This window comes from Mesocricetus auratus, unplaced genomic scaffold, assembly GCF_017639785.1.
Source record: "Mesocricetus auratus isolate SY011 unplaced genomic scaffold, BCM_Maur_2.0 Super-Scaffold_100015, whole genome shotgun sequence".
NCBI lineage: Eukaryota > Metazoa > Chordata > Mammalia > Rodentia > Cricetidae > Mesocricetus > Mesocricetus auratus.
This window is the reverse complement of record NW_024429198.1, coordinates 40,451,645-40,468,781: the sequence shown is the minus strand read 5'-3', so window position 1 is coordinate 40,468,781 and position 17,137 is coordinate 40,451,645. Positions and strand designations below refer to the sequence as shown.

Genomic DNA, 17,137 nt, shown 5'->3' with positions numbered 1-17,137 from the left:
CCCTTTCCAGAGTGTGACTATGCTGGTACAAAGACCTTGAACTTTCAGTCAACAAAGCTGTAAGGCAAGAAGTTCTCTTACTGTAACAAACCAGTCAACAGTGTTTCATTGTGGCAGCCTGAGGGAAAACAGACGCTAAATAAAAAATAAGCTGTATCAATTACAATAACCCACACTATCACTTAAGTATATGCGTTTTGTTTCAGTTGCTTCTCAGTCTAGACATAACAAATTTGGTATTCCTCTATACTGACCTCCGGGTCTCGATCAACCCATAAAGGGATTAGCCAGGCCAACCCTTGCTGAGTAGCAGCATGTTCTTCACTGTGACTACCCAAAGGCAAAAACCAAAGTGGCATCCACTCCTAGAATGAAAACCAAGGACAGCATTTCAAGTAAGTTTAGAGAACTTAAAATAACTCTAAAGTTTGAAGATCAAAAAGTAAGGATGTATTTTTGGCCAAGATAAAGCAAATAAAAATCTTGGCTTCCTTTAAAACAATTTTTAAACAGAGGCTTTTCTCCCATGATTTAGCCAAAAAATGTCATTTTCTAGTTAATGATTTCAACAAAAATAAACTTTTGATAAATTCAGACACATAGAACTTCCAAGAAATGTTGTAATCCCAAATAATTACTGTCTTAAAGATTTTCTTTTGTTTGTTTTGTGTGTATATGGCACATGTGTACAGTTGCCTGCAGAGGTTAGACAAGAGCCTTGTATCCCCTGGAGCTGGAGTTATAGGTAGTTGTGAGTCACTTATTGTGGGTGCTGAGACTCAAACGCAGCTCCTCTAGAAAGGCAGCAAGCAATCTTCACCACTGAGTCATCTCCAGACCCACCCCCTAGTAAATAATTCTTGTCTTAATAACAAGTAAGTCAAAAACAACATTTTCATGTAGCAAGCCCATAGGCTTAAAATGTACTAGACACAGCACATTCCTTTTCAAGCAACAGTTCAGATGACCGCAGCTTGTGTTTTTCTTACCGAGCTTGGTGCCTGGGCCATCATCTCATGGGACAAATGAAGCAAGCAAAGAACTGTGCTCTTCGTGACACCTTTGCCCATGAAGGACATAGCATTTCCTCCACGCTCCACATAAAACGAAGTAATGACCTAGAAAGCAAACGCAGGAAATTTTACAGTGGCTTTCCTCTTAAGGGTATATAGCAATAAGTATCTTTCTCCTAACTTAGCTAATCAAACATTAGCCACATAAATTTATAGTAGTCTGGTTAGTTCATTTAACAGTGACAACAGCGGCAAATTTTACCATAGTTAAAAAATGTTTTAAAATGTTTCAACTTTGGAATTTGTTCAAAGAATGTTTATTTAGTACCTTCCTAGAACATCTTTTAGATTTACAATACAAACATATTTTAAATGCTGCAAGCATTTTTAATCAAAATTTCTAAATGTGTAGTTGAAAAGTATATGCAAAATTACTAGCTCTACAACTCATTGACTACTAGGGTTATGCTAAACTTTGTTAAATGCAAATAGAAATTTTCTTTACTTCCAAGTGATCTTAAATTTCTACTGCTCATTTGAGAATGTGCTTATTATTTCAAAAACTGGTCCTCATTTTGTTTCTTTCCCACAACTCAAAGAGCTCCGACATTCTCCAATAGGAACAACACAGTATTTTTCTTTGAAGAGACACTGTTCAGTACGCAACTGCACCAGAAAAGTCTTGATGCCTGACTTAGAGAACTCTCTCAACTATGTGGAATTGTTCTGGAGCCTTTCCGTACGGAGCACACATTGTTCCATACAGGGGCTTGGCAACCCACTGCAAAGTGATTGCAAAAAGTAACTCGATAGATTATCAACTTAAAATTGAAAAGTTCTGTCAAACAAAAAGTATCAAACAGTTGATATTTTTTAAAGGATGCTGTGTTTAGGTCCCACACATTTGAAGGAAAATTCTTCTGTAAGTTTTTCGCCAGCACAACTGCAAGAGCTAGTTAAGGCTCACTGCTCTGTTCACGGTAAACCTCCACATGGACCATTCTACCTCACCTGGGGTCTCTTTCAGGGTTCTGGGTTTTGTTTGTTGGTTGGTTTGTTCCATTTCTTCACCTCATGCAGCAAAGGAAATCACATGTATAACACACATTACAAATATGTTACATATTCTGCAAGAGTCAAATATCAGTAAGATTTGATATTGGGAGTATGGTTCTTTCAAAAAGGAACTGGCTTCGGTTACAGAGGAACCATTAATCAAATCAGCAGAACCAACAATGAGTCTTGCTACATCTAGTTACATAAGCTTTACTTTCTCCTTAATGAGTTTAGACAGTATACAATAAGAGACCCATTCACCAAATGAACTAAGCAGAAAAATTCTAGAATAAGTGTAACTCAGCTATAATTTATAACAAAAGTGACTTTTTGGCATTAACTTCCTTTGAGTGAATATAGACATACATGTTTTTCTCCTTATTTTCATTGAAACATTAAACCAACACCTGTTTATTCCAAATCAGTATTTATTAACCATTATTACTGTAAATTAGGCACCTGCAGGTTAAATTATATTTTATATCCATAAGTGACACTTTTAAAAAAAAACTATTATGACCAATTCTTTAGCTAATATACTTGCATAAAATAATCTTATATTTCTGATCACAAACACCTTATAACATGGAGCAGTTAATGTGAAAGCTTACAGAATACCTTTTTTGAAGCATATAATTAAGAAAAACTGTATTTTATTAAGGAGGATACAGTAAAATTTGTATTGAATTTTATAGTACTATAGAAAAAACAATCTAGCACTTTGCAGTCTTTCTTAAAAACCTGAATATGGTTTTAGGGGAAAAAAACAACTATAAATAACAATCATTGTGCTAAGTAAGCATCCAGATAGCTACTGAGGACTGGAAATGGTTCAAAGACAATTCTCATAAACCAACAGTTTCAATTTAAAACAAAGAAAATACAGTGCACTGAAAAGATGATGTACTGAATAACAGTGGCATATGTAAACTTTTATAAGTAAATGGTCGTCTACAGAACAGTAAACAATATTTACCACACAGCTATGAGAAAGAGGAAGGGCTTATTAGAGAAAGGAGGGAAGCAAGACAGACCTTGAATTCCATGTAGAGGTAGCTAGCCATAAAAGATGGGAACTGCCAAAAAGTCTTTGCTGAAAAGCTGTTTTGAGTGAGTAGCCACATAACAGAAATTCACAATGCAAAAGAAATAAAAAATAAAAGCAGAAATACTACTCAAAATGTAAGATTATCAAAATCCTTAACATGGATGTGTGTTTTTTAGCACATCAGTTTAAAAACAGAGGGCAAAAAGTAGGTTGGATAGAGAAGGGGGAAGAAGTTTGAAGAAAGAGCAAACAGGATCAAAATACATTGTATAAAATCCTAATAAACAAAAAAGATTGAAATCATAAAAGTAAAACAAAATATATCTAGCGATTAAAAAAAATTAAGCTTAGAAGTTCCCACCAGTGATGGTGAAAATGAGAATCAACCTCCTGACAATTCCCTGGAGACTCCTAGGCTTTCAAATCCCAGATTAATCTCAGAAAATTCTGCTAAGACTTCCATCAGCTAGGCATATGCACCCATGCAAGGCTGCCAGTACCCACAGCAAAGCTGTCCTCGGAAAACTTTGCACAACCATATCTCAGTTAACTTAATTACATCAGACTAGAATACTTTGAGAGAAATGATGATTATGGAATATAATTAAGGGCATGCTTCTAGTCTACTAAGACACCAAACTGCTTACTCAAGCTTGGGGGTGGGGTTGGAGAGGACAGAAATCACATTGGTAAATCGTACACTTTTTATAAGTGTATTCTTCGTATAGGTAAAAATCAAAGGGGTGAGCACTACAGAGATGATCAAATATGATGGTTCATTCCTTTATAACACTAACAAACATTATCACGGGTGAGATAATGCCCCAATGCCCAGAGAAGTGAAAATAAACCACTAGCAGACTAAATGGAATAAGTGATAAAAAACAAATGACTTCCATAAAGAGACTTAGGATAAGCCTTAGCTTTTCTTCAAAATAAAAGTTAGGTGTAAACCGTACTATAATCTACCTTAAATGTAACAATATAAACTGTATTGTTCCTGGCATGGAAATAAAATTTTAAAAAGGATCAGTAAACAGTATCTAGGTGTTAGAGCTGTCATTCTAGCTTACCTCCAGGAGACCGGACAAATACTTCCCACAAATCTCAAGCGGCTTTGAAGAAGGAGAGTGCGCACTCCACCCAGGGAAAGCAGTGAGATGAGCCATCCCTCCTAAGGTCCGCTCCAAGGCAGGCAAGCCATAGAAATGAGGAGCATCTGTGACTCTGAGGCACTGCAGCAGCTTCAGGGACAGCTGTGTTTGGAAGACGTAAAAAAGTTCCAGGCATTTCCTATTTGCAGAAAAAAGAGGAAAATCACACAGTGAGGACTCAGGGGGCTGTCTTAGCTATTGAGGAAGTTTCTGATGGTGCACTACACTAAAAGTGAATGAATTAGACAAGATTGTAGAAAAACATTCCTTCTGAAAAAAGATTTTTCATGGGACTCAGAAAAAGTACCGATAGTACACTTCAATCACTGTCATGAAACTGTTTTCATTTAATTAAAATTTACCTCTTCCCCTAAAAATCTAAACATATAAGCAAAATATAACATAAACAGAACATTTTCTACTAAAGAACAAATTCCTAAAATTCAGTGCCTAGGCATGGATTCAGAAATATAATTCTTAGATTAAAAAAAACCTTATATAACAAACTACTAAACAAAACCTGAAATTTTTCCAAAACTACTGACTCTAAAACTGACAACAGATATGTCTTCTAAGATCATTATTTCATGTGCCTTCCACTGGCAGACTCTTAAGAACGTTTTAGAAGCACAGCAACACTGGAGCCAAAAGTTACTTAGTTCACAACCTCACAAAGTCGACCACAAATCAATCTAGTCCTATTTAAAGTGTTCCTACTATCTTAACACTCAAAACCCCTCTTCCCTCCTCCTCTTACTTCCCACATTACCACCACGCTGGGTGGTTCCCAGAGACTACCCCAGAGACTAGCAATAGAATATTCACTGTCTTTCTCCAATGAGAACCAAATTTGCCTTGAGCAAGGTTTATTTTATCTTCCTAAAACATATTTGTGCTTATTCCGCCTTTAAAATCACCTTATATACTTTCCTTTTTCCTAGATGCTTTTTATTGCTATCATGGTTAAAGCCCATGGCATAACTAATAATTTAACATGAAGGGTTCTCATGCACAATTCTTTTATTAAAGGTCCATTGTACACTTAAACTGATACTTTCAAATAAGAATTGTTTTGGTAACACTGTAATATAACCGGCTTTTGCATTTAATGTAACTGGTTTCTGCAGGGGGGGGAAGTAAACTCATACTTTATGCTAGATGTGCTCTTTGCTAACTAACTCCAACATGTGCTATTTTGAAACTTACTTGCCAATGCCTCTGTAGTACTAATTTTATATAAAATAACAATAAGTGTGCATCCGTGACTAGATATCTCCTTGCTCCCTTTCTGAAGCTGATGAAAGCTTTTCATGTGGTGACTGACTCTAAAGGACTATATACAGACATTCAGGCCTGTGTTAAGTGACTGCATGGCCTTCATTCACGCTTGCTCGAATTCCTTCAACTGTCTTTATTGCTACACTTGTCAGCATAAACTTATCCCACTGCACTTAAAAAATAAATATACTTTGAAGATTCACTTAGGAAAAGAGAGAAATACATTTAGGCAACAGTTGTTCTTGCTGCTATCTGATAAAAATGGGTAAGAACTTGCGTAAAATATGCGTCAGATTAAAAGCTCAAAAGGAGCTGGGCGGTGGTGGCACAAGCTTTTAATTCCAGCACTCCCGGAGGCAGAGGCAGATGGAACTCTGTGAGTTCGAGGCCAGCCTGGTAAATGCTAGGACAGGCTCCAAAGCTACATAGAGAAACCCAGTCCTGAAAAACAAAACAAACAAACAAACAAACAAAATACTAGCAAAAGCTCAAAAGGAAAACTAGAGATGTGAGACTCTTCTGCGGACGACTCAACCACAAAGCAATCAATAAATGGACAGAGGACAAAAGATGTTAAAAACCATCAATATTTTATTATGATAATAAATATTATATTTCATTTATTTATGTCTTTATTTTGGTTTTTCAAGACAAAGTTTCCCTATGTATCCCTGGCTGCCCTGGAATTCACTCTGTAGACCAAGCTGACCCCAAACTCAGATTGCTTGCCTCTGCCTCTTGAGTGTTGGGGTTAAAGGCGTGTGCCACCACTGGCCAGCCAATAATGTATATTTTAAAAAAGAAATTCTGATACAACCAACGAGGCAAAGAAAATCAAAAAAATACTTACAGGCCAGCAAATAAGATAATCTTAGAAATAAAGAAACTATAAAAGAGGAGTAAAGACTAGCAACCTCCATGAAAATTTTAATGACACTTTTCACAGACATAATTTAAAAACCTTCAAAAATTCATACATAAACATAAAATATCTAAAGCAATTCTTTAAACAAAAAGTATAGTGACACGGTATTTGACTTCCAACTATGCATAGTTCCAAAGCAAAAACCAAAACAAACAAAAAACCCACCATCATATTGTTGTAAAAACAGATGTGTGGATCAATGGAGTAGAAGTTGTAGGAAAAAAGCCCAAACAGTTACACCAAGTTACTCTTGACAAAGGGACCAAACCCTAATGGGAAGGACAGGGCTCTTAATAAGGGCTAAGAATACTAGATTCCCACATCAGAGGAATGAAACTAGATTCAGCTTTGTCACTTCATACAATACAAATCTATTAAAAATGGATTGAGTATCTTAAATGTTAGAGCTGAAACTTTGAAACTGCTAAAGGAAAACACCGGAGAAATATTTCAACCCTAAAGACTGCACTGAAATGTAATTTCAAAGTAGATCATCTGCTCAGTAAATAAGAGCAAAAATTTACAGATGGAACTGATTCAAATTAAAACACTTCTGCTCAGAAAAAAAAATCAATATAATATGAAGAGACAGCCTACAGAACAGAAGAAGGCTTTCCAAACATTCATACAGCAGGGGACAATTTCTACACTATATAAAGAAGCTAAAACAAAGCCTAAAAATTAAACCAAAAAGATCAATCAATAGCTGGGTGTTGGTGGTGCATGCCTTTAATCCCAGCACTCTGGAGGCAGAGGCAGGTGGATCTCTGTGAGTTAGAGACCAGCCTGGTCTACAAGAGTGAGTGCCAGGACATACTCCAAAGCCACAGAGAAACCCTGTCTCGAAAAACCAAAAAAAAAAAAAAAAAAAAAAAAAAAAAGAAAGATCAATCATAAATGGACAATTAAAATGAAAACACAAGTTTCAAATGAAATACAGGTAGTCAATAAAAACATAAAAAAACATTCAACATCCTTAGTCATCATAGAAATTTAAATCAAAATACATTAAATACATTGAGATTACATCTTATCGCTGTCAGAATGGCTAACTTTAAAAGAGGCAGAGTCAGTTTTCCTTAATGGTATAGTAACCTGGTAGTCAACCACACCCCAGGGAGGGAGTGGGAACTGGAGGAGGGTGGTGAGTGTCACCAATATACAATGTGTGAAATTTTCAGACAATAAATTTGCATTTTCATGATTGCTAAGAATGCTGAACATTTTTCAAACTGTTTCTTTTACTGAGAATTCTCTTTAGTTCCATGCCATGTTTAAATTGGGTTATTTCCTTGATGATTAGTTTTATGAATTCTTTATATTCTAGGTATTAACCTTTGACAGAGGCATAGCATGTAGAGATGCCCCCCCCCCATTCTGTAGGCTACTCTTTACCCAAATCATGGTGTCCTTTGCTGAACAGAACCCTTTGAGTTTCAGAGATCCCATTTACTAATCACTGGCCTTAATGCCTGCACTATCAAGATCTCATTCAAAACGTCCTTTCTTTTGCCAATTAACATGTTTCCTACTTTCTCCTCTATTAGATACAGTCTATTAGGTCTATGTTGAGGACCTAGATCTATTTTGAGTTGAGTTTTGTATAGAGCAAGAAATGAAGATCCAGTTTAACCAGTAATAGTTGTTAAAGATGCTACGTTTTTTTCTTTTCTTCAGTGTGTACTGTTTATCAAAAATCAGTTGGCTAGAAGTATGCATGAATTTATATATAGGTCCTCAATGCTATTCTATTGATCAGTGATGCTTTTTGTGCCAGTAACATGCTGTTACTAATTTCTTTGAAGAACTGCTTTGGAATTTTGATGGAATAGCATTGAATCTGTATATTGCTTTTGGTATGGTAACATGTCCACTTTCACAATATGAATCTTGTCAATCCAAGAGCATGGATTTATCTTCTGATATATTCTTCCTATTTAGTATCTTTAATTGAATAAGTCTTTCACTTGCTTGGTTAGATTTATTCCAAAGTAACTTTTTGAGACTATTATGAATAGTCTTGTTACCCTGATCTCTTCCTAAGTATGTTTGTAATTTGTATATAGAAAGACTACTGATTTATGTGTGCTAATTTTGCAACCTGGCACTTTGCTGAATTTAAGTCCTGCTCAGCAAGATGAAACCTGTATCTGGTACCATTATTGGAACAAGAACCTATGGCTAGCCAGGCCATAAGTCCTAGTGGAAAACCTATTACTATTATTCTGCTAAATGAACATAGTATTAAACTGACACCCAAAGACTTATTATACCAATAGATTAATGCAATGTTATCTCTCAACCTCCATCTAAGAAGCCTCTATTTGCAGTAAGTGGCAATTAACACAGAAATCTACGACCAAGATGCAGATAACTAACTGCAGAATGTGCACTCCAAATAGAAACATATACTGCATCCCCTTCTCCCAAGGGATCATTGAGAGAAAGAACCAGTAGTATATGACTATATGGAAACACTGTCTTCTAATAGATTCACATGATGAACTTACTCAAGTTACAATAGCATGTACAAAACTTGGGTGTATATGTTTGTCTTATTGGTTGATGAATAAAACACTGATTGGCCAGGCAGGATGATAGGATTAGGAGACAAGGAGGATTCTGGGAAGTATAGGCAGAGAGGAGTCATCATGAGATCCCAGGAGTGACATAGCTGGGCAGAAACTGCCATTAGCTAATCATAGTGGTCTAGATGGGCAGAATCAGTATATAAGCAGGGACAAACAGGAAATCGCTCTCTTCTCTTCTCCACAGAGATGCTGAGCCAGCCATCATTATGTAGCAGGCAAAGGAGTTACAGGTCTGGTAAGCCAAGACCACATGAAAATACATGGATTAGTAGTTATGGGTTAACAATTAAGTCAGATCTAGCCAATAAGAAACCACAGCCAACAGCCAACAGCTTTATAATTTATATAAGTCTTTGTGTGCTTATTTGTGAGCTCCAAAGGGCTGGGTTCCAGAAACATTCATGTTACACTTGGGCAAATTTCCTTAGTTAGAACACACAAACTTCTACCACAGTAAAAGAAACTAGTATTTCTCTTCTCCAAGTGATAGAAATGTTAATCTTCCCATTATTTTCCATCTTGGAGACACAGAAAAAAAAAATCACTGCTGTTTGGGAAGCTGTGGAAGAGTATTGTTGAGCCCAGGGAGTTTCAGACTAGCCTAGATAACACAGTGGAAACATCAAAATCAATGCAGACATTTTCTGACCTATCCTTGCCTGAGAGTAAATCATAGATCACTAAGACTCCTCTTTCTAAAGATTTAAGTCTCATGCCATGCAGGGAGGAACACTTCCTCACAAAAGCTAAGAATATTGTAACACATTTGCCTTCCTGGGTTTCCTGCCTAATCATTAGCAATCATACATATCAATTCTCCAGAAAAACCCAAAGGTTTAGGTTTAGAGAGCTTGTGAATAGCTGGATGTGGGATGGTTCCTGAAGAGTGAGGCTCCCAAAGAAGGCATGTAAATTGCACTCCTCCAGTATCCCTTGTATATCCTTCTATCCATATGCTCTATCACAACCTTTTAATAAATCAGCAAACGTAAGTAAGTGTATCCCCAAAGTCTATGAGCCACTCATGTGAACTTATCAACCCCTACAGTGGACTACCAGTACTCTGGGTAACAACTGGTCTGCCATAACACAGGCAGAACAATTGGACCTGGCAAAGAGCATCAGAAGGTGAGAGTGATGAGGACATTCTTGAGACTAAGCCTTAAAACTGTAGGACAGATGGAATTTCCAAGTAGAATGTGTCATATTAAACTCAGATAAACCCAAGTGTTATTTACCGGTAAAGAACTATTCATCTCCTGGTAATGAGAAAAGCAACTTCTAAGAGTCACAAGTCCTCTATGCTGACCATGGTGTGAGAACAGAAGAAAGTCATTTTATTTTTCCTCTAACACATATACATACATGTCTAGTATATTAAAGAAGATCAAAACATTAGAACCAGGCTCTGCCAGAAACACAAACAGATTTAAAGAACTAAGAAGTCAAGAAAGAAAGAAAAGTATGTTTTATATTAATGAACCCAAATGGCAAACAACACAAATGGTACCTGTCTGTGACTGTCATGAAAACCAGCAACAAGGAATTGAGAAGAGCGATCAATTCTTTCTGCAGCTGCTGTCTGACTGCAGTCCGGACGTGATCTGTTTCTTCTCGTGCTTGTGACTCTGTCAGAACCAGCAGGTCTAACAGTGGGCTTGGATTCTAAAAACAAACATTTTTTAAAATATACTTATTCTCTGATTGATATGTGTTGCTTCCTTTAAGTTTTTTGTTGCTCTGTTATTAGTAACTAGTAAACTAGTAAAATTCACAGGCCTAGGCTTTAACTGCTTTCATAAAGACATTCTAAATTCAGCATGGTCTTAATGGATTCTGTCAACAAGAAGAAAGTGCATCCATTACAAAGAACTGAGGGGGGAAAAATGAGAACAAAATCAAAAAGAATGGGATCTGGAAAGGAAGCACAGTTAGCTCCAGACTCTCCTCTTTGTCTCTGTGACTAGAAATACAAAGCAAATTATTATCATGTGTTTTGCACAAAACTGATATTAAATGAAAGATCCATGATTCAAACATTGGCCTTACTTATTGATTACCATTTTTCTTTATACCTCATTTTGATGGCTAACTGTTCCTGAACCCCAATGACTCTCAACACTACATATGGATACTCAGTGATTTACAGCTTCCCTCAACTGCTACCAAGAGTGTGCATACCTCTGATTATAACTCATAAAAATTGTAAGCCAAGAAATTACTAAGACAAACCAAACCATTGTAATAGTTTTAAACTTTCCATATTACCCTTAGCAGGTGAGGGGAGAAATCTATAAGACTAAGGAGGACCTAAAAAGTCCTACAATGTATAAGTCAATGTTGAGGGTTATTACTGCTACAGTATTTGACAATATGATCAGGTTAAGAAATGAATCAAACTTCTACTTTGTAAAATTTGTCCTGTTTACCAACTAAAAAACTACAGTTGAAGGTATTTAAAAGGATTATTTCTAAGAATACTGAGAGTAGAAAACATCGTAAGTTGCTAGACAGCAGCATAGCTAGACATACATGTATTATTTTGGTGTCACAAAGACCATGCTAAAGAGGGAAAAGCCAAGATTTCATTTAACTTTCTGTAACTAGAAGATCTGTTTTCACATCGGTCTTACAAACAGGTGATCCAACAGAAAAAGAGGGTCAATGCTACAAATGCAGAGAGGAGGCATCTCACTCCAAAGCTAGTTAAAACCCCATGCTTAGTGCAGTATCACATCACCACTACATACGATAACATGCAAACTCATCAAATCTAAATGTAGCTACTGCTCTTATTAAACTCCTAATGTAAAGAACTCGACTTAAAAATGCCTGCATTGCATCTAGTGAAAATCTTCAAATCATTTATATTACAAAATATTTTGAGAATGCATCAATCAGGTCGGTAAATCTAAAAGTAGTATCAGTGGAAACTCTGGGAAAGACTTGGGGAGGGCTGTCTTGGTTCTGATTTACATTACTATGCTTTATACCTAAGCAGTGCTTTTTTTTTTTTCAAGCTTTTTATTTTATCTTGAGCAAAAAAACAAAAAACAAAAAACAAAAAAACCGTGGGACCATTAAAATTACCTAAAATATAGCTGACAAATCCATTTTTCTCCCATGAGTAAAAGAATCAGGGCACACATTTATATGTCAACTGACTCCCATAAATAGTGGTGATATGAACAATCTTTTCATACGAGGATTCTCAAATGTCTATACTTAATAACCAGGAAAAATTTATGATGTACAAGTAAAACTTAAACAGAAATTATTGGTTGATTGCCAAACCAATATTAAGTAGGTATTTATGTAAAAGTAAGATTGTCCCCCAAACTCAATCCTATTAGCAAGCTGCTTCTGCTTGCCAACTGCTGGAACTTTTCTCCTGTATCTTCAATGCACACGCTAACTCTCAAATCCAGTGACCTTTAGCAGCATCGTTTCTACAACACAAGAGGGAGCAGGAGGATGGTTCTGCTGTCTTCTGATCGCAAACGCTTAATCTCTCATACCTCGAGCTTTTGTCTTTTCATATTGGTATTCTATCCTCATTTTAAACTACCTGCTTGAGCCTTCATTTTGTCACTGGTGACCTCTAAAAAGTTAAACATTTGTACAGTGATGGCTTACTTTCCTTGTGTACCACACTTGTCATGTACCCCTAACTTTACACCCATCAGCGCCTGAAAACTGTGCAATGACTTCAGTGAACTACGGCGCCAGGGCATGCTACAGAAAAGTCAATGACAAGTAGTTCCAAGAAGTCTCCCCAAAGAAAGAAAAAATTACAGCCCCACTTTTATTATGAATCTTCACTTAAAAAATCATTGTGATAAGAATCTGAATTGGTTATTAGCTAGTCCTCTATAAACAAAATAGCAGTATACTAAGATACAGAAGAGTAAGGCAATATTCTCAAAGAATTCTCCATCAGTATGCTCCTTATAATAACTAAAGTGGTGGTAAAACCCAAGGCAAAAATTTCAAATAAGCAAAGTTCCTAGTCCACCCCCTGAAAATTAATGGGTTTGTCTTTCACTTCCTATTAGCATTCTTTGGCCAGATGAAGCATTTATATTTGTCAAATAATAAATGATAAATAATAACAAAAATATGATATTCACACCACACATCAAGGACTGGTCTCCCTAATTTATGAAAACTTCCTTTATGAATGAGTGAAATGAGAAGAATGGAAGGTAATCAGCCAATTATGGAGCAGAACCAGCAAGACTAAAGTCCTGCAATGGAATCCATACATGACACTAGACTGGTCATAGGCCCTATGGGAAACCTACCACTACTATCTTGCTAAATGCACAAAGCGATAAAATGACTGCTAATGACATACTGCTACATCCAGAGATCAGTGCATCTCTCAGGCCTCATCAGAGAGGCTTCTTGCAGTAGATGGTAACGAACATACAGACCCACAACTGGAAAATGAACAGAAAGTTAAGAGAGTCTGGAGCACACAACTCCAAGTGGGATGTTGTATCAAGGATCAGGAATCTGTGTAGAAGAGAAGAAAGAAAGTTGTAAAAGCCAGAAGTGGTGGGAGACTTCAAGGCAACAGTGCTTTCTACACAACAGGATTGATGCGCATACGATCCCAAAAGGACTGCAACAGCATATACCAAGACCTGTACCAGTTCAAGACAGGCAAAACTCCCAGCATCAGAAGGAGAAGTAGGCACACAGCCCCACCCTTATCCAGAAGCTATTTGCAATTGTTAGCTGATAGGAGAAGAGAAATTAGTTTTCTTTCAATGGAAAGACACTGGGTATATCGACCTTACTCCCGGGCAACTGCCATGCTTAGGAATGGTGGTGGCCATCATAAATAGGCTTCATGTAAATTTTTTTTGGTTTGCTTTGGGTGTGTAGGTGCGTGTTTTCTATTTGTTGTTTATTTGGGTTTAGTGTCTTTTAAATAAAAAAAGAATACAAAGTTGGGTGCGTAGGGAGGTAGGGGAAGATCTGGAAGTGGTAAGGGGAGGGAATATATATCGTATGAAATTCCCAAAATGACATAAAAACTTTTTAAAATTCAGTAACATTAAATATAGCAAAAAGTTCACAAGCAGAACTGGATTTATTAAATAGCAAGATACAAAGTCCCACTCATTCTGTGGAATGTCCATTAAGAAAAAAAGTCAGTCACATTAGAAAGGCCACACTGCAATGAGTATTCACAAGGTAAGAATTATTTCGCTAAGCACATGTTATAGAAAACATTATCCTTTCCAATATAAGTGTTTTTTTTCCAGTAAATTCCTTCCCGAACCAAAAATTTAAATTCTTTGAACATACTTACATGCCTAAGAAGTAATTCTAGGATCCAATGTAAAAGTCCTGTTGATGGATTCTTTCTTTGTTCCTTTATTAACTTATTTAAAAAATGTATGATATCTATTAGCAGTTTCTCATCTTCAGTGCAAGCAGGAAGTACTTGTAAAAACCTGTATGTTAGAAAAGGACAGTAATGATTTCTACCTCTTCAAAATGCACACGTCACCAGTGTTTATCAAGTATGTTCAGTCAGCACAAGCACATATTCTCTAAGATAATTATCTAGAGTACTGGGAAATATCCAGATGAAGTGAAGCCATTTGTCTCCCAAAACCTCAATCATAGTACAGAAAACATATGACAAACTTAGTGATGAAAGAAAGTGAAGTGAAAGTTAAGTCTCTAAGAGAAAAATGCAAACTCAACTGAGGCTGAGACTCAGGGGTAAAACACCTGCCTCCCATGCATGACTAGGTCCATCCAGCACTGCCAAAACTAAGATAGAAGCTTCAGAAAAAGTGCCAAAGGGCATGCCATGGAGGGAAACACTCCCTCTTCTTGTGCATTTTCAATTGGCATTGTCAGGCTTCACTGATAAGAATTACGATTTCAAACCAAGTCTGACCAATTGGGAAAATCAGGGTGTCAAAATGAAGAAGGGAACACATACACACCCACACATACACATACACAAAATCTTGCAAAGAAGTTACTAGAATTTTGCAATATGCTGAAAGGAGGTTCAGGAAGAGAGTCTTTTTAAGGTCAGTATAACAAAAGCCAAACCAACTTTCTCTTCTAAACAAACACTGGTGTAAGACAGCAAGAAGGTTGATAAAACAAGAAAATTTCTGTAGGGTAAGAAAAAAGGTAAAGCTTAGAAAATCATTTTTTAAAAGGCAATCAGGAGGACAAATGAGATTCAGCAATATTGATGATAGTGTATTTAAAAACACCCAAAGGAGCTTTCTCCATATGTTGATGGAGTAACACTATTTGCTGCCTTCACACGAGTTCTGTGACAGCAGAGGACATATTTGTTTTGCTTACTATTAAATTAACTAGAAGGAAGGGCCAAGTACCTAGTAGGTAAACCAATGTTTGCTAAATCACTAGGGAAAAAAGAAAAGATAATATTCTTTTTTCTTTGTCTACTCCATCCACATTACTACTTCCCTTTTAAAAGTCAATACAGCACGGTGACAAGAACAAATGAAGAAGTCTAAAGAACATTGGGAGAAAATGAGAAGAAATTATATTTAAATAACTGGAGAGATGTCACAGGCAAATTCAGTTAGGATTAATTCTGAGTAAGTTTTAAGGACATACTAGTGGGTATAATTACAAAGAAAGAGTTCAAAACAAGAGCTTAGGTTCAAAGTCCAAAAATGGAGCAGTCACTTTTTAAAAGGTCCTCACGCTGGAGGTACAAGGCTGTCAACAGACTGGGACTCGCTGGGTACATGACAAGGCAAAATCATCTCTGTGGGCTCTGGCACTCCCCAATCTGCATTAATTAGGCTCTTAACACCAAAACCCGGAATTGCTCAATCCCTTCTGTAGCACAGCATTTTATTTGCATACAACCTATGCAAATCCCCCCATGAGCAGTAAATTACCTCCACGTTACTTTGGCTACCCAACACAATGTAAATACCATATATACAGCTGTTATACTGTGTTGTTTAGGAAACAGCAACATAGAAAAACATCTTTTCATCACAGATACTTCTTTTGGGGTGGATTGTTAATTTATTATGTAGTGTATGTGCACCATGTGTGTGCAGGTGCCCAGTAAGACTGATAAGGAAATGGAATCACCATAAACTGCAATCATACACAATTTTGAGCCACCCAGTGTGGGTGCTGGAAAAATGAGCTCCAGTCCTTTGCAAGGGCAGCAATTCATTTAGCCATTAAACCATCTGATCAGCCAGTCTTTTTTTTTTAGTATTTCAATCCACAGCTGGTTGAATGCATGGATATAGCAGATTCATAGCTATGGAACCTACACACACTACACTGTCCATGTATGGGAAAAATATCATAAAAATATGGCACTCACTTATAGTCACTGCTACAGTACAGTTTGAACTAGCCTGGAGGCTTCTATTGGTACACTGGAGAGCCTCTACTTTAGTGTGGTATAGCATTCAATTACAGTTTTAATGCACAAGAGAAAATCGAGTGTCGACAATGAAGTCAATATATATTAATGGCTTTTGCCATTTAACTTTTTGACACATGGAATATATCAAATTTACTGAAACTGCAAAGTTTGTACATGTTTTAGATGGCATACGTAAAAAGTGTAGTCTGATAAAAGAGTACTAATTTGCTGTGTTTGCCAATTACCCTAGTATACTATTCCCACCATGGCCTATTTCAAGCTACAGTGTCCTAGGGGGCTGTGAAATGTTATACCAGTAGCACATTATACAACAATGCTTCCATAAAAGCTCTATTACAAATAACCACAAGAGCACAGACAACAGTAAAATGCAAAGCAATTAAAAAGTGACATTTTTGATCCAGCTGTGAGAAAAACTGACATTTTTCATGTTTGTTACTTTTACTTTTCATATAATTTATTCATGTTAATAGTATAGGAAAGTATGCTTCATATAATAATTTTTTCATATACCTAATTTGAAAATACCATAAGCCAAGCCACCAGCTCTTGAACAAAGCTATCTCACTAGCTGATTTGGCACACCACTGGAGAGGCATATTATTATTATAATCCTTAATGAACTAGAGGCGTTCAAATTTAC

The 17,137-nt window shown here is 36.5% G+C and overlaps 1 protein-coding gene across 3 annotated transcripts in view; it reads right to left on the bottom strand.

Annotated features, from left to right (window-relative positions):
* The window catches only part of Rttn (rotatin), a 125,987-nt gene that overhangs the window by 54,717 nt on the left and 54,133 nt on the right, over positions 1-17,137 (bottom strand). For all 3 annotated transcript variants that reach the window (XM_005065388.4, XM_040757815.1, XM_040757817.1), the window contains 5 exons: positions 14,389-14,533; positions 10,576-10,730; positions 4,191-4,410; positions 990-1,118; positions 255-365 (listed from right to left, as the gene is read on the bottom strand). In XM_005065388.4, coding sequence (XP_005065445.2) covers positions 255-365; positions 990-1,118; positions 4,191-4,410; positions 10,576-10,730; positions 14,389-14,533 — 760 coding nt within the window. The remainder of the gene's footprint in view (positions 1-254; positions 366-989; positions 1,119-4,190; positions 4,411-10,575; positions 10,731-14,388; positions 14,534-17,137) is intronic.